Raw genomic sequence first — 23,271 nt, forward strand, 5'->3', positions numbered from 1 at the left:
GGGCTTGCATGCCAGGAAAACTTGAAGCAGGAGGTCCTCCTGGCCATAACATGGCGGTGCCCTTGCAGTGCTCCACGGCTGGCTTGGCGCCCTCCAGCCATCTCAAAGCTTGCTGCTGCCTGCAATGCCGACCGCCCTGCTCTTGCCCTCCACGCCGCGCGAGACCTTGGCCACCATCGAACGAGGCACGATGGGCTCCCTGCGAGGTGGCGGAAGTGGTTGGGTGCACAAGAGATCATTACAAGGCCAGCCGTCAGTTGAAAAGGGCGGGAGGTGTGCCCTGGGGCGCGCCGGAAGCCACAGCCGACCTGGCGATCGGCTGACAGCATGCTGCATCCTTCAAGGGTAATCGCAGCTCACACCGGTGCCAGCGGCCAGCCCAGCATCACCCGCGCACAGCTCTCCCTTTGGCTGCTGGGGCCCTGTACTCCCCCTCTGCTTCTTATGCACTTGCACACCTGTACATCCACTCGCCGCCATCCACGACCATGGTGTGCCCCGTGATGAAGCCGGCGGCCGAGGAGCAGAGGTAAATGCAGGCCAGGGCGATGTCGGCGCGCTCGCCCATGTGCCCCACGGGCACGCGGCGCGCCACCTCAGCGCTCAGCGCCGAGGCCTTGCCCGGGGCCAGCTTCTCCATGCCTGCCGTGCCGGCGATGGGGCCAGGCGCCACGCCATTGACCCTGATGCCAAAGGACCCCCACTCCAGCGCCATGCTCCGGGTCAGGCTGTCGATCGCCGCCTTGGCGGCGGAGGCGTGGGCCTGGTACCAGGTCGCGCCGTAGTGCAGCGTGGCGCTGATGTTCACGATGGAGCCCGCGCCCGAGGACTGCAGCGCGGGGAAGGCGGCCCTGTGGGTTGGGTGGAGTGTGGGTGGGCGAAACTCGAAAGGAGTTGACAGGTTTCAAGTGTGTTGGAAGACAATGACTGCCCACCATCTGCCATTGTGAAGGCCTGCAGAAAACGTTGCGCATGCGCTCGCAGGCGGTGCCCCCATTGTCGCCGCAGACATGTGACACCACCGCCCACCCTCAACCTGTCAGCAGCCCTCCATCGTACTTGCACATGTTGAAGGTGCCCAGGGTATCGATCTCCAGCACGGTCCGGAAGCCGTTGCTCGACAGCTGCTCTGGGGCTGCCAAGAAGTTGCCGGCCGCGCAGTTGACCAGGACGTCCAGACGCCCAAACTTGGCAACAGCGCCTGCCACCATGGCCTCGCAGGCCTCGTACTTCCGTACGTCTCCCTGCATGCAGGGGATCGGGGAAGAGAGGGAAGGTGGAGGTTGCACCAGAGCCTCATTTGGGGTGCTACCTGATATGGATCAGGGTATAGACACACTGCCTGAGCCGGAGGGGGACTGAAAAGTCTGCCTCCACTCGTCCCTGCTACTACTGGTCCATCACAGCCCATGCCGCCACACCGCGCTTGCCTGAACAAAGTGGGTTTCGACACCTTGTGCTGACATATCAGCACAAGCCTGGGTCAACACCTCCACGCGTCTGCCGGAGATCACGACGCTCGCACCATGCAAGCCTGCATGCAGTGGGTTCCGGGGGGGTGGTGTCGGAGAGCGAGCACGCACCCCCCCCCGTCCAAACGCGATACTCCTGGTGAGGGGCACTTACCTAGCTGTCTGGTGATCTCAAAGCCGATGCCAGAACCACCGCCTGTGATCAGGGCCACCTTGCCCTTCAGGATGTCTGTGCGGAAGGGAGACACCGGGGGCGCCATGTTGCCGAGCACGGAGCCTAGTCTGTGGACGCCTGTGTGCAACAGTCACTGTGACATTTATATATCGATATTCCAATTACTTATTCAGCGGCTGGTCTCGAGAGCAGCCGCCTCACGTGGTGCCAGAACCTCAAATTGGTAACAGCGGCTGACCGGGCCATTCCGTTGTTGGGAAGATTACAAGAGATTTACTTGAGCACAGGAGCGGTGCACCGCATGCCGTCCTCATGTCGGACACTCCGGTGCAAGCTCCTCTACATGGGCCAGGAACTTCCACAACAAAATTCGACTGGATCTTCTCAAGATTCCACCGCACCCTGCCTCATCCGGCAAAGGAGGTGGCGAACTTGGCCAGCGACCCCAGGGCTCCCTCGCCTGTGGTCCAGGCCTGCACGCTGAAACCCAGGAACGCAATCTGCGCGCCAGAGGAAAGGGGAACAGGGTGTCTATTATAGATGGTGCCGGCAACTCGGAACACAAGCCTGGGGATGTGGTCCTGCACGCCCCTTGCACAGAGCACCAGGGTTTAGGGCGCAAGGGACGCCCCTTTCAGCCTCACTCACTGCCCTTCCCATGCAGGCTGCCAGGTTTTGGGCCAGCTGGCCAAGGTCTGGGCTCTGCCTTCAGTCGGGGGGTTGATCACCCGGAACTGCAGCCCGAACTTCGTCCTTCCCCGGGGCGAGCCTGGCGCAGTCCCTGCCGATGCATTTCCCAGCTCCTCCCCATACATCCAACCCCCCCCCCCGCACCACAACCCACCATGGCCAGGCGCCCGTGTTTGAGCTCGGCCTCCTTGAGCTTGAAGGCGCGGTTGTCGTCGCCCGAGGCGAGGCGCAGGGGGTCGAACCAGCCGCCGGGGTAGGCCCGCTTCTCCGTGTCCAGCTCGGTGTTGCGGTACACCTCGGCGCCGCCCACCAGCAGCGCCTCGATCCAGACCAGCTGGGTGAGGGTGAAGGGCAGGGGGAAGCCGAGGTACTGTGCGCCGTCCAGCTCCACCTTGCCCGCGTCCTGCCAGGCCACGCCCGTGGAAGCCTCGGCCACGATCACGCCCAGCGTGGCCAGCATGGCCCAGCGCCCGTGGATGACCTCGTTCTCGCGGAAGCGGGCGAGGCCGAAGACCTCGCTGTAAGGCGCCAGCGCGTCGGGGGACACCTCATCGGCGTTGGAGGCGAAGGACCCCACCACGCCGCCCGCCTTGTTCACCGCCGAGTTCTGGTCCAGCGCGTCCAGGTCCATCTGGATGTAGGAGGTGGGCTTGGACAGGCCCAGGGGGTCGAAGCCGCGGTCACCGGGGAGGGAGCCGTCCAGCCACTCGGGGCGGGGGGTGTTGGGCAGCCACAGCGTCTCGCCTAGAGCGGAGGGAGGTGTAGGTAGGGGGGTGAGGGGATCATGAGGGGTGAGGAGGGCGTCAGTGAGCACTGGCCCGCCAGCCACACATCGATACCATCTGAACGACCATGCCGGCCGAGAATTGACCATTCAAAAACGCGCGCAAAACTGCGCTGTGCGCGCATGCACGTCACTTCCAAAACCACACCCGCCCCGCTTTCCTCCAGGCCCATGCGCGCCGAGCCTACCCTGCTTGCGGGTGCTGCCACGGCCCAGGTTGTACGAGGACCTGCCTCCCTTCCGGTCCAGATCACGGTTGGTCTGGGGCACAGACGCCCGGGCAAACTTGGTGACCTCGGGCAGAGGGCTCTTCTTCGGGGGCGCCACGGGGGCCTTGGGCTTGGACAGCTTGGTGGGGAAATCCACCTTGGGGGTGCGGGGGGGCGGCAACTTCACGTTGCCCTTGCGCACCTCCTGCGCGTGGAGCAGCGTATGGATCGGTAATGATGTGCCCTGCTGCGCCGAGTTCCATGCTTGGGAAGATCGATGCAGAGCAGGTCTCGACGGGCGCACCCCCCACCGGCCACCCTACCTTGGCAGGAGACTTGCTCTTGAGGCCATCGAAAAGTCCAGCCGTTACCTTCATCGCGACAGAGACGACCTACAGTGCCTAAGGATGCTGGTCGGGGGAAAGGCGATGTGCCCTGGTCGCAGACAGGCTTGATACGCAGGCCCATGCGGACGAGATTGGGTCGGATGGAAAATGGATCGGGCATGCGGTACCATCCCGGCGTACCCCCTGTCGAGCTGCATGAACTCCGATGTCCCCGAAACGACAGGCACCACATAACAAAACAAAAGCGCTTCATGCATGTGTGCAGAAACGTTTTTCAATCTTTTACATTCCCTGTGTCTTTGATCAATGGTGTGAATGCGTGGGAGCGTACCGGGCTTTACAGAGCATGCCTCAACCTTTGCTTACACGCAACACGGTGCGACCTAGCTTTTATCATGATAACACCTTAACTAAATTTATCAGATAAGCCGCTGAGGTGATCGTGAAGAAATGTGTCTGGAGAGTGGGCCCCCATACCTGGAAGCGAGCATACCGTCACAAGTATCACAACCCTTAGAACCTACTGATGGCCACATAGCGAAGCTCGTTGCGTATTCATGCAAAGAGATCATATAAGCAACTACCGACTGTCGCTGCATGCATGGCAGTCTGTTCGTTCTTGGCCGCGACATGATGTCAGGTTGCCAGGTCACGATCACCTCCGGCGGGCGCGCTGTTCATCCCAGACAAGGGCGCATGCAGGGCATTGCATGGATCTCGCGGAACACCGAGCGCTCTGATCTAATAGGCGCTTAAATAGTACTTGTTCCTCAAATTTATTGGAACGAGCACCGAGCTGCCCTGCTGCTCGGGGAATGGGAGTCCCGTCGCGCAGTCCTGAAGAGCTGGTGGCGCAGGGCGACGCCCCTGTGAAGCCAGAGTTCATCCGACCTGGATGCGATAGAGTGCACATCGTCCAGGTGCAGGGCAGCCAGGGAGCAGGGGTAGTGGACGGCCAGCAGAGTCTCAGCCGGCGTCAAGAGAAGAAGGTAGGCAGCCTTGAGGGTGTGGGAGTGTAAGAGGCACAGGCATACGCAGCGGGGTGCAATACGCCAGTGAACAAGATGATGCAACACATTGCATCGAGTGGAATGCTGCCCCACCTCAGGCTCGCGCCAAGGCTCGCCATTCGACGGCAGCCCTGTGCACCCGCTTTGCCCAAGGAACCTGCAGTTTCAAGGACAATTGCCGGTGGGTGGCTGGGAGGGCTCACAAGACTGGCATGAAGCGTTGAGGCGGTGATCCTGCTATGGAGTGTGCACCTGTTGCTCAGTGGCAGGCAGGGCTTCTCATGTGGCAAGGCAACTGACCAGGTCCTTCCACTGTGCACCCATTCTGCATTCCAGGTTCAACCACGATGTGCGGGCCTTCCTGAATTCCAAGCCACCAGAACTCCCTGGGCAATGCCCTTTTCACGCACAAGGCAGCTGTCCCTTTGGTGAGTCGATGGGCTTTGCTGTGGTGATTAAGTTTCTGAAAATTATGATACATCAGAATGCAGCACATGGGGGCCTTTCACACCACTCCTGGGCTGCTGCCCATTCCTGCCTGTGGTGCACACTCCTTTTCAGTGTCCGTATCCTTTGTCCATTCTCCTCCCCACAACCAGGCATCACCTGCCAGTGGGCCAGCAAGCATTCGCACCCCGACCCCTTGACGTCAGAGTACCTCCAACAGACGCCCGTGGCGGCAGCTGTCACCGGTCTGCCAGTGGCCCCGCCCTTGAAGACTGAGGACAAAAATGGTGTGGTGACAGCAGAGGCGCTCGCTGCTGCCTTGGACGGGGCCAGTGCGGCGGTGATCCCGCTCCTCACGCCCGTAGATCCGACAGCAAGCCAGGTGGAGGCTGCACGGGCGTCCGCTGCTGCCACAGGGTTTCCCGAGCCCTCCACACCTGCCGAGCAAGACGATGTCGATGGAGCTGCCCAGGCCTTCTGGCGGGGTGATGGGACGATTCCCATGCGCCCTGTGGCGCTGCTGCCAGGTCCAAGCATTCAGAGTAGCATCAACACAATGGACAAGGCCGTACAAAACCAGTTGTGGTAGGTGGGGTTCTTGTAGTGTATAACACAGACATTCTGCTTGGTGTGCTGTGGGCATTGGAGCAGAGGAGGGGCAGAAAGCTGCAATCTTCACTGAGCCTGAGCCGTCCTGCCGTGGCAAAGAAGGACTGATGTTGCTGGCACAGGCTGCCGTGGGCACTCCCAGCATGAATCTCCTGTCAATCTAGTTCCAGGAAGAGTCCCAAAACCTGCTTACAGGCTCCATCAGAACCTTCCCCAACCCCCACGCCCTCCCGTCAGGCATCGCCGCTACGACTTCAGTACAGCTGACCGTGTGCTGTCGACCTTGGGGTTGCGGAACAGTCGGGCGGGGCAGGGGCAGGGGAAGCAGGAGGAGGAGGAACAGGAGGGCAAGCGGCCACGTACCCAAGGTCCCGACGCTGGAGCGCTGCCGGGGGAGGCCGTGCTGGCAAAGGCCGAGCCTGAGGCCGAGCCTGCAGCGGCGCAGGTGCTTCCCACTGCCAAAGTGGAGGCCGAGGCACAGCTGTGCACAGTACCCGCTGAGACTGCGCCAGGGCCTGGGGCGGAGCTGGGTATCCCTGTGACGGAGCCCGAAACGGCCGCTCCTGCGGCCGCGCCGCCTCCGCAGCACCCTTACCTGGAAACTGCCGAGCACAAGCGCGAAAGCTCGGCACAGGCAATCGACTTCCGTGGCAAGCTGTACCTGGCACCTCTGACCACTGTGGGCAACCTGCCCTTCCGCCGCCTGGCCAAACGGTTGGGGGCCGACATCACCTGTGGTGAGATGGCGCTGGCCACGAACCTACTCCAGGTGAGGTGAAGTTGGTGGATGATCCAGGCCAGATAACCTCGCACTGCATGTTCAAAGCAGAGTGAGAGCGTACATGGGCGGGGCTGCTCGCAGGATGGTTGAGGTTACTGGGGGCGAGACTCGCCCCGTTTACACTTATCCAGGGGCAAGCATCTGAGTGGGCGCTGCTGAGGCGCCATCCGGAAGAGGACTGCTTCGGGGTCCAGGTGTGCTGCTGTGCATGCGGTACATGAACGATTTTCAACACAGTGCACTCCTGGCGATTGCCAGATCCTGCATCCCTGCACAGATGAAGCAGGATGAGCCTGCACCTGTAAATACCAACCCATCCTCCCTTACCAACTCAGATCTGTGGAGGCTACCCCGACAGCATGGCCCGCTGTGCCCAGCTCATCCAAGACCAGTGCTCTGTCGATTTTGTGGACATCAACTTTGGGTGTCCCATCGATGCGATCTGCAGGTGAGGCTGCAGGAGGTGGGGTGGCAGGCGCTTTGCAGAGTTTCGGGGTCGAATTATTGAGAGGGGCACCATCTCGAAGGAGCATCTATGCCTCAACGAATCGAGCCGCCTGCGGCACGCCCGATTCAGCGCCATGCAGCCTGACCCTGCACTCACATCAGCATGAGTTCCCTTCCGCAGCAAGGGGGCAGGGTCGGCCTGCATCCTGCGCCCAGCACGCATGGAGTCGATTGTGCGGAGCATGAGCAGCGTGCTGCAGTGCCCCCTCACCTTCAAGACACGCAAGGTGGGCTGGTGGTAGGGCTGGAAGGGAAATATGGGGAAGGTGATGTAGCCCATTTCAACCGTATGCTATGCCTGCCACTAGCCGGCGTGTTACCGGGTAGAATTTCCTCCCCTTCAGGCATCCTGTGCAAGACCCCTCTCCTGCATGCTGCTCACAGGCGTACAATGATGGGCATGATGTAGCCCACACCTTTGTCCCCGGTGCGGCGGTCTGGGGGGCCAGCGCCGTGACCCTGCATGGCCGGACGAGGGAGCAGCGCTACTCGAGGCCAGCCGACTGGCCATACATCCAGAACTGTGCCGCTGCGACCCAGGCGCCCCTCCAACTCGTCGGGAACGGGGATATCTTGGGCTGGCAGGACCACTACAGGTGCGGGTTGAGAGCGCCACTGCGCTCGTGCGCTTGTCCATGTTGCTGCCTCCTGAACAGATTTGTGGGTGTGTGGGTGCATTGATCTGCTCGCAAAGAGTGCTTCAGTCTGTGTGACGATATCTTCAGGAAGCACGATGGGACCCCTCTCCACCACAGCAGCCCTTCACCAATCTGCCCCCCCTTGACTCCCACCCCATGAATTAGGCATCTGGAAGAGTCGGGTGGGAGGCTGGCGACCACATACATTGCGCGTGGGGCCCTGATCAAGCCCTGGATTTTCACTGAGATCAAGCAGCGGAGGGACTGGGACATCTCAGCAGGTGCTTGGGGCTGGGGCGCAGGCAGATCGGTGGAGCCTCACAAGTCTGATGGTTTCCTTTGGGATCAGCTTGTCCAAGGGCGCTCCGGCTTCCCTTTGGACTTGGCCGGTTTATGTTGCACATTTTGTCTGAAATATGTCTCTCGGCTGTCTCATCAAGCAAACCCTCCTCCCCAACAGGGGAGAGACTGGACCTGCTGAAGCTGTACTGCTCGTTTGGGCTAGAGCACTGGGGCAGCGACGCCCGGGGCGTAGAAAGCACCAGGTGCGCATGTGGGAGCCGGTGCCAGCACTCTCCCACCTCACCCTCTGAGGGGTATTGCATGTATAATGCCACCCTATGCCCCACACCCTTCCTCTCCCTCCCATTGCCATGCATGCAGACGCTTCCTGCTGGAGTGGCTGTCGTTCCAGCACCGCTACATCCCGGTCGGCCTGCTGGATGTTCTGCCCCAGCGCATGGACTGGAGGGTGCCGGTCTTCGTGGGCAGGTCCGACCTGGAGACGCTGCTGGCCTCCGACCACGCCGGCGACTGGGTGCGCATCTCCGAGATGCTGCTGGGCCCTGCACCCCCGGTGAGTAAATGGCACATATGTGTGTGCGTTTGGTCAGCGGTGGAACGGAGGGAGGGAATAAAAGGGAGCGAGTCAGCAAATTGATGTATTCAGGGATTGCATGCGTGTCTCTCAGGAACGGAGTGCAGCAAGACATGTGGACTGGGTGGTGTGAGACAATTCCGACCCCAATGATGAGCCAGCAACCATGTCCTCAGTCCCGCATTCACTCTGGTGCAGGGTTTCACGTTCACGCCAAAGCACAAGGCAAATGCGTACTCCAGACGGCAGGAGGCTGGCGCTTCCAGTCTCATGAAGGACGAGGAGCAGGAGAATGGCTGAGGAAGCAGGGAGGGGCTGTGGGTGGAGCGGCTTGCCCTGGCCTTGCCGTGGACAGGGATGCTTGCCAGGTTTCCATGTCAAGTACTCACAACGGCCAGCATCTACCTACCCGTAATGATGAAATTATATCTTACATCTTCATCTCGTCTGTAAGAGTGTGGAGGTTCATACTTGAGGCAAATGTGTTCCCCTGCCTGCAGGCTAGATCAATGCCCCCCGGTCCGTGACAAGCGCCAGGGCGCGTCAAGCAGGTTGCTCCGGGAGGGTCGACCGATCGACACAAGGACCACGGGTCGGCACTGCCCCGCAGACCTTTTCCTGCGAACCTCCTCGACTAGAGACATTGTTTCTGTGCCATGTGACATTTGTGCGAGGGCGAGCTCCGCTGGGCTCAAGGGCAGGATGATGCTCTTCTTCTACGCCGTGGCCCTGCCCCTCGTGGTTTGCACCGTCGTGTACGGCCTGGTATGGCTGCCCAGCCCCTCCACAGGCCTCCTCGTGCGCCTGGATGTGGGGCTGGCCTGGGGTGCGGCCCTGGCCACGCTCATCCTGGTGCCCACCGACGTTGCAACCACGCTGCTGGGAGGCTCCCCGCCCCAGCTCGCCACATGGTGGAGGGCGACCTACTGGTGCGTGGGCGCATTACAAGCGTGATTGGAAGAGTGCACCCCGCGTGGACCCGGGCGGTCATCAGAGAGGCGCCTTGGGGAAGTGGGTCGCCCCACTTCCCTGGGCAACTTATTTTAATGGATTCTGGCGCTGCCTGCCATTGTCTCTTCCTCAAATGCTCTCCACCATACACACGCGAGCACATACTCTCACGCTCAGCATCCTGTCCTCCTCGTTCCTCCTCACCCCCGGCAGGTACGGCTTCTTCGTCATGGTGCTGGTGCTGCCCATCCACATGGAGCACACGCGGCGCGGAGAGTTCTCCGCGCTGGACCGCGCGCTGGGCGCGGTGCGGTACCACCTGGTGTACTACTGCGCCCTGGTGGGTGTGGCCGCGGCCGGCATCCTCCTGCTCCTGCTGGCGGGGCGGCTGGAGGCGCGCAACATCCTGGGCTTCTGCATCGCCTCCAGCAACGCCTACGGCCTGATCGGCGCCATCTTCCTCATGGGCTATGGCCTGGTGGCCATCCCGCGCCAGCTCTGGCGCTGCGCCGACCTGGCCGACCAGCTGCAGCGCTGCTGCCACGAGCTGGGCGCGCTGGCCGAGCGCTGCGCCGCCGCCAACCTGCGCCTCTCCACCACCGTGCTCACCGCGCGGCGGGCTAGCGTGCTCTTCGGCGCCCACGACCCCCTCAGGCCCTGCGTCGACACGGTGCTCGCCCTGGCGGAGAGCACGGGTGGGGTTGGAGGGAGGGCATGTGTGGGTGTGTGTGGGGGTTGAAGGCGGCGTGGAGATGTGAGGGAAAGCGGGCGCCAGAGCGAGGCCCATCGCTGGCACCGATATGTCGCGTCCCGCCCTGGTCAGACCCTCGTGCACCTTCTGTATGAATGATGCTTGCTCTGCCTCCACTGCTGCCCCTAGGGCGGGGACGTGTCGAACCTCAGGTGCCTCATTCCGATCCCGATTCGACCCGGACCCCCTCGCCCTCCCCGAAACACTCAGGCCCGGGCTTCCGGCCCAACCCTGCCGCGGTCGCCGCGCTGGACGACTCGCCCGAGCTGGACATCTTCGACCTGGCGGACCTGGCGGCGCTGCGGCGCCGGCTGAAGACCGACCTGAAGGACCACGAGCGCGAGGCCGCGCTCTTCCGCGCCGCCGCGGAGCGCGGCCTGCGCCTGGAGGCCTCCCTGGCGGCCCGCGCCGACGCCGCCTCGCACGGCCCCTCCTTCGCCACCGAGCCGGGCCTGCGCGGCTGGCTGCAGGACGCCGCCGTCCACTTCTGGGCCTACAGGTGTGGGGGAGTGTGTCTGTGTTGGGTGAGGCTCTTCAGCACACACACAGACGTGTGCGGAGGAGTGGTGAAGCAGGGCTCCTCCCATAGAGTCGGCCACCCCCCTCGCCGCCCACTCCGCCCGGCTCGCCCCTCCCCACCCCCCCGATGAAACACAACAACCAACAGGATCCTGGCGGTGCTGGCCGGCGCTGCCTCGCTGGTGGTCATCCTGGCGGAGACCACCATCCCCGCCTCCCTGCCCAACCTGTCGGCGGTGTCCTGGGCGCTGGGCGCGGCGGGGGGCGCGCGCTTCCCCACCGCCGCCACCTGCATGCTGGCCCTGGCCTACCCCTGCGCCTGCGCCAACTACTCCCTCTACCGCCTGGGCCAGGTGGCCTTCTACCGCATGGTCCCCGGCCACACCGACTCCTACTCCCTCTGCTACTCCGCGCTGCTCGTCTCGCGCTTCGCCTCGCCCCTGGCCTTCAACTTCATGGCCGCGGTGGCGCTGCCCCAGGGACGGGCCGCTGGGCCGGATGTCACCGACACCGTCTTCTATGCCGAGTTCGGGCGGCTGATGATGCAGCAGCCCCTCATCGGCTGGCGTTTCACCGCCTTTGCCCCCGCCGCCCTGGCGCCCTACTGCCTGGTCCTGGCCCTGGGTCTCTTTAAACCCCTGGCCAGGCTGCTGCAGCGCGGCGGCAGCCTGCAGGTGGGATGCTGGGGGTGGCAGCTGGGTGACCGAGGGATCGGCAGGCCGGGCGCCTTGCCATTCTGATGGGTGTCTTCCCGGGGGCCCTGTCTCCTACATCACCCCTTCCACCTCGCGCCCTCAAGTTTGGGAGGCAATGCGCTTTTCGTACTCCACCCCACCCTCCCCGCAGTTTGAGGACGACTGGGAGGACGGCAGCGGCGTCGCCGCCCGCGGCCGTCGCCTGCTCCGAGTCGAGGGCCAGAACCGGCAGAACGGGCTGCCGCTGGGCCTCACCATCGACCCCGCCATCAACGGCAGCGGGGCCGCCAGCCGCCCTGGCCCGCCTGCACCGGCAGAGCGGGCGCCCTGGTGGCGGCGGCTGGCGGGGGGGCGGGAGCACGACGACCACGGCTTCCCCTCGCCCCCTCCTCCAAACCTGGGCGCCGTCAGCTCGGGGGAGGCTGCGAGGAGCGGCGCGGGCAAGGACGCACGCGCGCGGCTCTGGGCGCTCGTGGCCGGCCGGGCGTCCCCCGCCCCCGAGGCCCAGTCCCTGCTGCGGGGGGGCGCAGGGGCGGGCTCCTCTTCGTCCCTGGACCTGGAGGGGTCACCGCAGGTGGGCCAGGCCATGCCGCGCACGCCCGCCCAGCGCGACATCTTCTCGCACCTGGAGGTGCCGGGCGGCAAGGGCGCCTGGAAGAGCAAGTACGGCAGGAGTCCCAGCGGATGAGCCCAGCACCACAGCGGGCCGCCCTGATGGCTGGCATGCAGTGTGTGCACTCGGGTGGGCCTGCAGCAAGGGCTGGGGCCCAGACTTTGATTCAAGCTCTCGCCATGTAGGCAACCTAGTCATCATGCGGCGACCCATTGGCCCCTTGCACGGCAAACGTACTGACAGTCTGGTTCATAACCCTGGCCTGATCCATACCACCACCCTTTTGCTGCCTCGCAGCACCACTTCTTTGTTCCAGATTTACACTTGATTAATTGAACATGAGGAGCTCGGCTCCCCTTAAACAGCACCACGTGACAAACGATGCGGCAGCAGACTGAAAATTGGGCCGGTTAAGAAGTGTGCAGGTTGGTTGACATCATTGAAAATCGAAAAGGCAGCCCACCGTCGGGGGGGCCGCTCACTCATAAAAATGTTGGGGTATGACCCAGAATGTCATGTGTGGATTGAAGACGCCTCAAAACTTGATCAGCATGGTTGAAAATTGCTGGACACAGGAGGAACATTGGGAAACAGGCAGCAAAGAGCTGCAAAATACATTGACGGAAGGCTTCGAGCCCGTTATGAAAGGCGGGTCTACCGAAAGCGCATGGAGTAGGCTCGGATGGGGGCTACGACCTCTTCCTCTCCGCTGGTGCCTGGACAGGTATGGGTCAGGTCCAAATCCGCGTCAGCTCCCATGGGAGAATCGCATTGGCCAGTGCACACTGCGTGCTCCCGAGCTACCCGAGAGCATGCTGTTACCTCGCATGCCCCATGTTCCCGAGCAAAGCCCGCAGGCGTGTCACGGCCCCTTGTTTCGGAAGACTGCGCGTTCTCGCACCTGTGACAGCCTCGCGCAGGCCTGCCGCCGCAGTTCGGCCCGTTTTTACTGTGTAGAAGAACCCAACCCCGACACTGACTGGAAAGAGCACGGCCGCGATGGTGGAGTGCTTGCGGAGGAGCACATTCGCCAAACTCATGGCGGAGTGGTGCGACGTTTCCGTGACTGGACGAAAATTCAGGAACGGGCACTTCTAGGACCACGCGACGAACAAGAAAGACAACACGACGCTGATAGTGAGGCTTACGGGGTACCAGTGAGCAGGAGCGGTGATGAGACACCGACTCCAATGCCTCAACGGGAGTTCCCCATCGCTCACGATCTGCGCTCTTTTGTCCCCGGAACTCTGCTGCCTTGCCCAAATATCTCAAAAAGAAACCTCCAGATCACACGTCGAAATGTCGCGATGACTGGTGCTGTGCATGCGTGTCACGAAAGAATGCAGTGCATGGTCACCTGTATGCCTCGCCAAAGGCCACCTCTTGGGGAATGTGAGAGAGTTCTGCGCCCTTGTTCTGCTTCAGCTGTCCTGCACCCCTTCAATGAGGACCTTCAGCTTCAGGGCCGTCATGGTGTGCATGGACCCGTCGACGCTCGTCTTCTCCACCTCCTCAAAGATCGGGATCGCCCGCACATCGATCTTGTCGTCCTGCGGAACAGGATCGCCGAGAAGGGGGGTGGGGCAGCCGCCACATGTAGGTGCGTGGTGACTCAGCGGCATCATTAGCATACCCAGCGCCCAGAAGGATTGCGATCGAGCATCCACACGGTCCGCACATGGCCTCGACCAGCAATGCAACATCCCAGGGTGCACAGGGGTGAGGCGCACACCCACCTCGAGGTATATCCGGGCGTGGCAGGTCGCCACGCATGCGTTGCACACTGCGTCCGGTCCAATGCTGGTGACCACCACCCCCGTCCCATCGCGAGCCTGAGCTTGCAACAGATGGGATAAGGGTGGGCAATCTTGGTGCAGTATGGCTTGTGAGCACCCATTCCTGAGCAAGGTCGGCGCCGCTTCTTGGCAGGGAGCCGCCCGCATCCCCATGACAGCTCTGGGGCAGCAAGGCGGACGAGTCATTGACGCATCCAGTCCTCAGTCCCCATTCTTCAGCTTCCAATCCACATTCACGCTCACCCTGCCCGCGATGGCTCCGGCGACTGTCTGTGGCTTGCTGTTCTTGCCGACGGTGAGCTCCCCAAACTGCTCGCATGCAAGGTGGTGGGGTGGCAGGTGGTGGGTGGGAACTGGGCCAGGCGTTGGCGTGGGCGGTGGGGGGGCGTGGATGGTGGGAGGGTGAGCGGCGCTGGTTGGGAGAGGCATGCACAGGGTGGAGGAAGGTGCGTGTATGGCAGCTGGTGGTTGGCATGTCACACCGGAAGGCTCACTTCGGAGTTCAGGGTGGCGGAGAGCTCAGCGGCGGGGACGGAGGAGAGGTAGAGGGCAAGGGACGCTCCCATCTTCCTGCATGCGGAGTCGGGTCAAAGGACACTTTGAGGATGGGGACCGGGCAGGGTAGAGGTCATGTAGGGTGGCCACCCCAGGCACCATCATCCATTGTCGCCATACACGCCGCACCTGTCCCGGAAGGCAGGCTGGCACATGAGCTCCAGCTCGTCCTTCTCAAGGTACTTCCGAGCGATGGCGACAGCCTGTGGGTTTGGCGCAAAGGTGCGTTGATACTCAGGTGCAATGGGGGGTGGCTCACCCAGACGAGCGTCCTCCCAGCGTTCAACCCAGCGTCCGGACAACACACGCGCGCACCTTGATGGCGATGTTGATGGCTGGGGCTCCAGTGGCAATGAGGGGCATGTGGCGGTCACCACGGGCGTTCCAGGCTATCTTGGAAGCATAATGCTTTGGCTCCTCGCGGGAGGAGATCTGCACACGGAGACGAAGGCCGGGCAGCTCGGTGACCCACTCCGCAGCATGAAGGGCTCAAAATATCGTTCAACATAGGATCAAGAGTCCTAGACCGCACCTTGATGAAGTTTTGGAGGTCCTGCTCATCCTCCGACCTCTGGCCACCACCAGCACGGTCGTTCCGCGGATTGTGGCCGATGGGATCGTACCGCCCAACCTTGCGGTCGGGAGAAGGGGTATTGCTTGAAATCATGGCGTGCAGCCTGCCAAATATCGTAGATGAGTGCAGGGGAGGCCCCGCGTTTGCTGGCGTTGGGTTGCTGGTGGTGAGGGTGCCCAGGGTCAGAACAAGCTTGTCGCTCCCGTCAACTCGCGCAAATGGGGTAACAATCGAGTATCAAGAAGGCTTCACTGTCTTTCGACGTGCTTTGGTGGTATCTACGGACTGTGACCGATTCCTGCCCCTCGCGCACCGGAAGTGGAGATGATTTCCTCCGGATCCTTGGTCGGTGCGATTGTGAAGGATCATCACTTCTCCTTGAGAACCTCATTGCTTTCATAGAAACTCTCAAATGAACTTCATACACCCGACTCGTCCTTTTTTATACATGAAGAAATGCACCGAGCGTATGTGTCCTCCATTCTTTCAACTCTTGCAGTAACCAGTGTTACATGGTATGTGAGTGACCCTTCCGTTGAGGGGATGGGGATGTATGAAGCGACGTGCGTACACTTCAGGTCTCAGATAAACCTGTTTAGGTAAAGGTGCCTCAAGGTCCTTCTTATCAGCCGTTCTCAGCCCTTCCACTTGACCCTCAGGTTGACCTGGCGCCTTGCACCACAGGGACCTGGTGGCTGGTCCTCGTATGGATAATAAAACCCTCGACGTGGGACAGGACTTCCTTTAAGGAGGCTCAGGGGGGAATGTTGTGACCGAATGAGAGTTCGCGAGGCTTCCACCTATTACTTTCTGGTGTAGTGCTTGATTCACCCATGCTGCGGCTGCTGGCTCGCATCGCCCCATCGGGCACCTGGCGCTTCCATGCGAGCTTAATCCTCCCACGCACGCTCCCGTGTATGTGGTCATACACTATAATCAGCGATGAAGGCATTGGAAGCTCCGTGAAACCGGACCCAGGAGGGCCCAAGGTGAAGAGGCCCTCAAGGGCCGTGCCAACATGGCCCACCCCTCCCGAGGCCCAGGAGTGAATCTGGAGGTGTTCGTGACCCAGTCGGTCCGCCAGATACATGACCTGGCGTCATCTAGACAACACAAGCAGCTTCGCGCCACGTGTCAAGGACTGCTGGGTGAGGTGCCGGTCTCTCCTGATAGTGATCTGGTCCTGGGCGTGAGATACTGATCGGGGTCCATGCAGCCAGACTCACCTTCTCCTCACCTTCCCGGTCCTACAGATTCACTGGGAGGTTCCCACGCCACACTGCAGCCTGGAGACCCCATCCTGCCCCCGCCCCTTTGCCAGGAGGTGGGTGGGTTGGGAGCTGTGTTGAGTGAGGATGGAGCAGTATTAGCCTGCTGAAAGTGCAAATTAGGACAGGTGGAATGGTGTGACAATCAAGTCTCCTATGCATACCATGTGGAGCCGCTGCATGCAAAGCTTTCAATCCCCCCCCTGCTCAGCGCTGCTAGTCCTGCGCCCCCGGCTGCACAGCAGAGCTCATCTCTCCCCTCTTTATCTGTTGCTTAGCTGGTGAGCATGCTGCAGGCGGCCTGCAGCAGCGGCGCCCCCTCCATCATGGACCCGGCCCTCGGCACGCTGCACAAGCTGGTCGCGCACGCTTTCCTGCAGGGCGAGTCGTCCTCAAGCGGGCGTGGCGATGATGGCACCATCGTCACCCAGGTACGTGGTGCTGGAGAGGGAAGTATTGTAGTTCGAAGAGGACCAGGCGCTCCCAGTGTTTGCATGTGCGTGCCCTGGGCGCAGGACTGCCACAGTCGCTGTGCGCCGCTGCTGTCATCCGGACGGGCTCTTCAGGCCTACTGTGCAGCCCCGCTGCCGGCCTGGATCGCCTCCCCCCCGCAGCAGACCCCCTGCACCCTCCTTCCGCGCCGCTCCCCCCCAGGTGGTGACCATGGTGGCAAGGACGGGGGTGTCCACCACGCCAGCCGTCCAGCTTGGCATGGTCCGCGCGCTGCTCACGGCCGTGACGGCCGAGCACTTTGTGCCGCATGGCGACTGCCTCATGCAGGCTGTGCGGGCGGTGTTCAACTTGGCCATCGGCTCCTCCGACCCAGGCATCCAGGCCACCGCCAAGTCGGCCCTCCTCCAGATGCTCAACACCGTGCTGAAGCGGGTGGACCACCAAGTCATGGTGGGCTGTGAGGAGGGGAGGGGAGGGGCTGTGGATAGTTTGGCCCCGGGGGCAGGGTGTCAGGGTCAGGGGGCCCAGCAAACGTGGGCAGGGCAGCGTTGGAGGCCTCCGTTGGGAGGCGAGGGGCCAAGCCCCCAGGACGGTGCTCCCCAAAACCTGCACGACCGTGAGCTGTGGCACAGGCCTTCCCACACGCGCGCTCTATTCCACCACTGCAAGACCTGCCTCATGCCCTTCGCGCCATCGGTCCCCCATCCTCATCGCAGACACCCATGGGCGTGTCGCCGGGCGGCCCTACTCCGACCCTGCACCGACGCATGTCCACGCCCACCTCCCAGGCCTCGCTGCCGACGCCCTACCCCTACCCTCCTGCCCTGGAGAGCGTGGATGAGGAGGGCGCCTCGGCGCCGCAGTCCGGCGCAGACTTTGTACCGCCACGCGCTGATGGAGAAGGGGCAGGGCCAAGGTCCGGGGACGAGTCTACAAAGCCAGGCGAGCAACAGCGAGTTCCGGGGTCGGAAGTGTCGCCGGCCTCTGGCCGGCCCAGCCCCGACCGGGCAGACCATGCCGAGGATGAGGCGGAGTGGCGGGACGACCCTGCCACCCTCGAGGCGGCGGCGCTGGCCTGGGGCGAGCGCGTCGCCTCTGCCAGCGAGTCGCGCGAGGCGGCGGCGCCCGGCGCGCCCGCGCCCTCCCCGCCCGGCTCGCCCAGCGCCGCCGACCTGCGACAGTCGGAGCTGGCGCCCATCGCCACGCCCACCGCCGCCATCGAGCTGCACAGCCGCAGCATGGCGCGAGAGGACATCCGCACCGCGCAGATGGCCACCATGGCAGAGCAGGTGCTGGGAGGGAGGGGACATATTGTACTTTCTTGGGGGGCAAAATGGCTGTTTGTTGTGCAGGGGAGGAAGGTGCTGGGACTTTGCCGGGAGAGGCCAGCCACGTCCGCATCTTCTTCTTTGGCACCTACCACCCCGTGGGATCTGCCGGTGACCCTCTGCACCTGATCATCGTGTCGTTATGCAGCCCCCATTCAAACTTTCATCCTTTCCACACAGGCCGACCTGCGGGGCCTGGAGCGCGCTCTGGAGGAGCTGCCGGCCTCCGGCCCCCGGCCGGGCGACGAGGGGCGGTCCAAGGCGGAGACGCCGCCAGACCCGCGCCGCGCGCTCATGCACTCGCGCCGCGCCTCGGCCTGGCGCCTGCTCACCACCATTGAGCGCGACGCCATCACCGTCCTGGGGGCCATGTGCAAGGTGGGCGGCGGCCCTATTGCACACGCGATTATCAGACACCGGACCCATCCCCGCGCACACTCTCTAAACCCTCCTCCGCACACTCTTTACACCCACCCCCACCCCCTCTCTGTACAGCTGGGCGCGCGCGAAACTTCGTGGGGCGCGGTGGAGACGGTGCTGCATGAGGGCAAGCTGCTGGCCCTGGAACTGCTGACCCGTGTGCTCTGCGACCCGCTGCACGACTGGCTGGGCGTGCGGCCCGAGTTCGCGGGCGAGCTGCGCGCGCCGCTGTGCCTGGTGCTCCTGCGCAACTGCATGTCGCCCTTCGACGAGGCCGTGCGCGCCGCGGTGCGCCTGCTCTGCGCGCTGGCGGCCGCGCCGCGCCTCCGCGCCGGGCTGCGGGCGGAGCTGGGGGCGCTGTACCCGCTCCTCCTCCTCAGACCCCTGGAGGCCGCGAGGTGATTTGGTATTTGGGGTGAATTGGGGGTGGGAGGATGTTGGATGGACGGTGTGAGGGGTTTCAGGCATCGCACATGCGGATGGCCTGGCCTTGGGATCTACCGCCCTGCGCTGGCATGTAAAGGCAAAACCCTGTCTGTCACAGACAGCCACGCTCGCCCCTCTGCCCCCAAGGCCCGAGAGCGTGTTCCAGGCGGAGGCTGCTCTGGAGGGCCTGCTGCCCATCTGCTCCTCACCTCAGGTCAGGAGCTGTTTAGGGAGGGGGGGAGAGAGGGAGAGCATGTGGGAACAGCAGCCCAAGGCTTTTGGTCCTGAAATGCATTGTTTGGACGAGTTGATCATGCAGACACTCAAGCACCCGAGGCACTATAGAGAAAGAGCAAGACGTCGTCGTTGTTGAAGTTTGTTTTTCCAGCCCATGCACTGGTGGGGCATATGAAGCATGAGTTGGGGCCCAGCCACCATGATCTTTCCTGTCTTTCCTGCCATGCCAGATACTGGTGGACGTCTTTGTCAACTATGACTGCTCACTCCAGGCATCAAACCTGTACGAGCGCAGTATCAAGGTGAGAGTGCCGGGAACAAATAATGGAGGCCATGCAGGTGACCACAGTGGCTCCAGCCGTAAGCTCATGGACGTCGCCTCATGACAGGGTCCAGATGGCGCGAAACTCTACATTGCTTTCATGGGCCTGCATCGTCTTGATTCAGCCCCTGCCCCCAATTCCTCCTCCCAAAATTACCCAGGCCCTGGGTCGTATGGCTTCCTTGACGGGGTCGGAAGGCTTTGGGCCGCCTGCAGCCACCAAGCGGCTCAAGGAGGCGGCGCTCAAGGTGGGGAGAGGTTTGGTGTCAGAAGAGGGGAGACATTTTGACGTTCTGGTGCGAGGAGGGTGAGTTTCACGCTTGGTTCATGTGCCAGCTGGAGGGGATGATGCCAGGGTCTCCATGCCTCGTCAGGATGTGATGTATGGTACCGAGCTCCACCTTCCTCTGTCACCATGAATCAGGCCCTCCTGGCGGTGGTTTCCTCCCTGGACACATGGGCAGGCCCCATCAAGTCACGTGCCATCACAGACTCTGTGGATGAGGAGGCGGAGGCGAGCGGGGAGGCCTCACCCGAGCGAGCTGCGTCCCTGCGCCCAGCCTTGGTGGAGGTGAGGGGGGTGCGATGTGCTCAACTCTTTGGGGCCATTTCTGTGGGAGGGGCTGGAACTCCTCCTGGGATGCCTACTTTGGGGCAAGGCTGCTCTCCAGAGTGTGCAATGCTGGGACTTGGCGCGATCAACTGCCATCTGAGCACTAATGATCACGAGCATTGCTGCTCAGGAGCTCAGATCACATGCTCTTATTACAAACCAGGAACTGGATCGGATTGTGGCTGACAAGCTGATGAAGGCCACCCTGCAGACTGGGATTGATGACTTCAATGCCAATCCCATCAAAGGCACGACAAGCTGCTGCATGAACAGGGAAACGTGTTGGGAGGCTGGGAGAATGGGCATTGGCAAGGCGTGCCCAGTGCTGTCCTGGGGCACTATGACCATGCCATCACGATGTCAAAGCTCGCAGTGGGCAGCGTCCTGCACCACCGAGCAGCGATGCATTCCCTCGGCGTCCTCGCACAGGCATGCGGCGGTTGGTGGAGTCGGGGCTGGTGGGTCCTAGCGCGCTCGAGGTTGCAGCATTCCTCAGGGAGCATGGCCCCCGTCTCAAGAAGGAGGCCCTGGGCGAGTACTTTGGTCACCATGAAGAGTTTGAGATGACGGTGAGCCACAGCTGGGCTTCCGGTGCTCGAGCCTGGTGAGGCTGTCAAGCTTTGGCGCCAGGGAACCCTGGCGCTCAACAGGCATCCTTGGTTGTGACGGCCGCCGTCGCTGTCCCTCGATGAGTTGCACGGCCTGCTGATGATGCACGGCGTGAGTGGTCAGAGCACAGACTCTGACAGATCGAGCCTCGTCCTCCTTCCCAGGTCATGCACGAGTTCATTGCCGCTCAGGCCTTCACCGAGACGACTCTGGATGCCGCACTGCGCCAGCTCCTCGTCGACTTCAGGTATGGCAGGGGATGGTGGCAGGTCTCGGGCGAGCTGGGGGGCTGTTACTATGCAGTCTGTCGTGTCCTCCCATGTGCCGTGCGCTCCCTTGGCACAGAGGCTGACATTGCAGGCCGGCAATGCTGGCCCCGGACGATGCAACGAGGCATGCATCATCCAAACATAGCCACCCACCACATACCACCCTGCCTCTGCACCCCAGGCTCCCCGGCGAGGCCCAGAAGATCGACCGCATCATGGAGGCCTTTGCGGCGCGGTACTGCGCTTGCAACCCCAACGCCTTCCCCACCACGGACGGCGCGTACCTGCTCTCCTTTGCCATCATCATGCTGAACACCGACGCGCACAACCCCATGGCCGACAGGTGTGGTGATGTGTTTGTGTCCGGTGGGGAATGTCTCTGGTGGCGGGGCTCGCCAAGAATGGGTCGTGTGCTGTTGCTAGCTGGCCTGCAGTGGGTACCCATGGGAAGCAAGAGGGGCGAGGAGGAGTGCGGCTGTGCACTCCCTGACCTCCTGCGTCATGGTCGGAGTCCTGCGCAGCACCCGATTGCCCACGACAACACCCCTCCCCCCCAAAACAATTACAAACCCGCAGGCGCATCAGCGAGGATGATTTTGTGACCATGGCCATGTACCAGACGGAGGGCGGCGACTTTGCGCCCATCGCGCCCGAGCCCGACCTGCGCGCGCTGTACCGCCGCATTCTGGCGCAGGAACTGGCCGGCGGCGCGGGCTCCGGCACCGACGACGGCGTGGGCGGCGGCGTGGTGGACGCGCCGCGGCGCAAGGGGGGCCCTGGCGGCGGCGGTGCGACCGCGGGGGCGCAACGCCCCGTCGCCGCCGCCGGCCCCGGCGCGCATGTGCGCCTGGCTGCGGCGCTGGGCCTGGGCCAGCTGGTGGCGCCGCTGTGGCCGGGCGCGGCCGCCTGGGACAAAGCGCACGGCGTGGACGTGGAGCGGCGGCGCCTGGCCTCGCTGACGCGCGAGGTGGTGGCCGCTGGCGGCACGGCGGGCAACCTGTGGCACTCGGCCACGCACGCGGAGCACGCGCGGCCCATGCTGCAGGCGGGTGCGGCGCCGCTGGCGGCCGGGCTAGCCGCCGCACTGGCCGACGCGGCCTCGCCGCCGGAGGTCGCGCGCGCTCTGGCGGGGCTGGAGCGCGCTGCCGCGCTGGCTGCGCTGCTCTCGGTGCCGGAGCTGCTGGAGGAGCTGTGCGCCGTGCTGGCGCGCGGCGCGGGGCTGGAGGGGGGCGCGGAGGATGGCGCAAGCAGGGTCGCCGGCGCCAGCCTGCCGCCGCCGGGGTCGCCCGCCGAGGCCAAGCAGGTGGCTTGCCTGGCCTGCCTGCTCAAGGTGGCCACCTGCCCCGAGGCCACCTACTTTGGCGCGGTCTGGATCGTGCTCCTGCGCGCCCTCTCCGCGCTCGACGCGCTGCTCGCGCGCCTGGCGCCGCCGGCGGGGGACGCCGCTGCTGCGGCCGCGGCAGGTGGGTGGGCGTGTTGTTTGAGAGGGGAAAGGGAGTTGCATTGAAAGGACGAGTATGGCAGGTCCTTACGGTGTTAGACATTCCTGAGGGGGAGAAAATAGTGGGCGCCACAGCACACCGCACCCCCCTGCTGTCAGAACTCAGCTGGCTGACTGCTGTGTTTTCCCGTCGCGCGTGCCAGTCCTCCAGCCCACTCACCTGCATGGCACCATCCGCCCCCCTTCGCCAGGCGACGCCGGGCCCGGCTCGCTGAGCAGCAAGTTCTGGGCGGCGCTGGGCTGGCCCGCAGCCGAGGACGGCGCGGCGACGCAGGCAGTGGACGGCGCCGCGGCCGGCGCTGGGCGCGGGGCAGCACCCACCTCCGGCCCAGTGCCCCCCGCCGTCCGACCTGCGGCGGCATCCCCGTTGCTCAGCCCGGGCGCGGCCCCCGGCGCGGGCCTGCTGCTCTGGCACGATGCGTCCGGCGCCACGGCCGTGGACCGCGTCTTCTCGCGCAGCCCGCGCCTGACGGGCGACGGCGTGGTGGACTTTGTCCGCGCGCTCTGCGCGGCGGGGGCCGAGGAGCTGGGCACGCCCGGCTGCCCGCCGCGCCTGCACCTGCTCCAGCGCCTGACGGAGGTGGCGCTGCTCAACGTCCCGCGCCCGCGCCTGGTCTGGGCCCGGCTCTGGGCCATGGCCTCCGCGCACCTCGTCTCCGCGGCCTGCCACGCCGACGAGGGCGTGGGCCTGGTGGCCCTGGACGCGCTGCGCCAGCTGACGGGGCGCCTGCTGGCCCGGCGCGAGGCGGCGCGCGCCGCGCCGCACGCGGGCGAGGCACTGCGCCCCTTCCTGGCGGTGCTGCGCCTGTCGGACTCGGAGCGCGT

At 63.7% G+C, this 23,271-nt stretch overlaps 6 protein-coding genes across 6 annotated transcripts; 3 read left to right on the top strand and 3 right to left on the bottom strand.

The window, feature by feature from the left end:
- Positions 1–102: 102 nt before the first annotated feature.
- On the bottom strand, positions 103–1,732 carry F751_1204 (Peroxisomal 2,4-dienoyl-CoA reductase; the record flags this gene model as incomplete). The annotated part of the gene is made up of 5 exons (XM_011402092.1): positions 103–199; positions 459–851; positions 1,060–1,244; positions 1,491–1,534; positions 1,627–1,732. The coding sequence occupies 5 exons, from the start codon at positions 1,730–1,732 to the stop codon at positions 103–105; spliced, it is 825 nt and encodes a 274-aa protein (XP_011400394.1).
- Positions 1,733–2,054: 322 nt separating this feature from the next.
- Positions 2,055–3,707, bottom strand: F751_1205 (Chlorophyll a-b binding protein CP29; the record flags this gene model as incomplete). Its single annotated transcript, XM_011402093.1, has 4 exons — positions 2,055–2,147; positions 2,492–3,081; positions 3,310–3,535; positions 3,654–3,707. The coding sequence occupies 4 exons, from the start codon at positions 3,705–3,707 to the stop codon at positions 2,055–2,057; spliced, it is 963 nt and encodes a 320-aa protein (XP_011400395.1).
- A 1,983-nt stretch (positions 3,708–5,690) lies between these two features.
- Positions 5,691–8,846, top strand: F751_1206 (TRNA-dihydrouridine(47) synthase [NAD(P)(+)]-like protein; the record flags this gene model as incomplete). The annotated part of the gene is made up of 10 exons (XM_011402094.1): positions 5,691–5,719; positions 5,981–6,512; positions 6,656–6,718; positions 6,860–6,972; positions 7,153–7,258; positions 7,416–7,627; positions 7,835–7,950; positions 8,130–8,214; positions 8,333–8,525; positions 8,745–8,846. 10 exons carry the CDS (start codon positions 5,691–5,693, stop codon positions 8,844–8,846), a joined length of 1,551 nt encoding a protein of 516 aa, XP_011400396.1.
- Positions 8,847–9,248: 402 nt separating this feature from the next.
- F751_1207 (LMBR1 domain-containing protein 2) lies at positions 9,249–12,150 on the top strand (the record flags this gene model as incomplete). Its single annotated transcript, XM_011402095.1, has 5 exons — positions 9,249–9,475; positions 9,711–10,192; positions 10,459–10,747; positions 10,916–11,441; positions 11,614–12,150. The coding sequence occupies 5 exons, from the start codon at positions 9,249–9,251 to the stop codon at positions 12,148–12,150; spliced, it is 2,061 nt and encodes a 686-aa protein (XP_011400397.1).
- Positions 12,151–13,496: 1,346 nt separating this feature from the next.
- F751_1208 (hypothetical protein) lies at positions 13,497–15,093 on the bottom strand (the record flags this gene model as incomplete). Its single annotated transcript, XM_011402096.1, has 7 exons — positions 13,497–13,625; positions 13,812–13,907; positions 14,115–14,180; positions 14,366–14,441; positions 14,556–14,629; positions 14,742–14,858; positions 14,959–15,093. 7 exons carry the CDS (start codon positions 15,091–15,093, stop codon positions 13,497–13,499), a joined length of 693 nt encoding a protein of 230 aa, XP_011400398.1.
- A 1,462-nt stretch (positions 15,094–16,555) lies between these two features.
- On the top strand, positions 16,556–22,661 carry F751_1209 (Brefeldin A-inhibited guanine nucleotide-exchange protein 2; the record flags this gene model as incomplete). Its single annotated transcript, XM_011402097.1, has 15 exons — positions 16,556–16,699; positions 16,923–17,171; positions 17,438–18,010; positions 18,230–18,427; positions 18,545–18,726; positions 19,043–19,109; positions 19,363–19,434; positions 19,616–19,702; positions 19,879–19,933; positions 20,497–20,636; positions 20,841–20,923; positions 21,127–21,288; positions 21,522–21,543; positions 21,820–22,408; positions 22,546–22,661. The coding sequence occupies 15 exons, from the start codon at positions 16,556–16,558 to the stop codon at positions 22,659–22,661; spliced, it is 2,739 nt and encodes a 912-aa protein (XP_011400399.1).
- Positions 22,662–23,271: the final 610 nt, after the last annotated feature.

The sequence above is a fragment of the Auxenochlorella protothecoides genome, assembly GCF_000733215.1.
Source record: "Auxenochlorella protothecoides strain 0710 unplaced genomic scaffold scaffold124, whole genome shotgun sequence".
In the NCBI taxonomy this organism is placed as follows: domain Eukaryota; kingdom Viridiplantae; phylum Chlorophyta; class Trebouxiophyceae; order Chlorellales; family Chlorellaceae; genus Auxenochlorella; species Auxenochlorella protothecoides.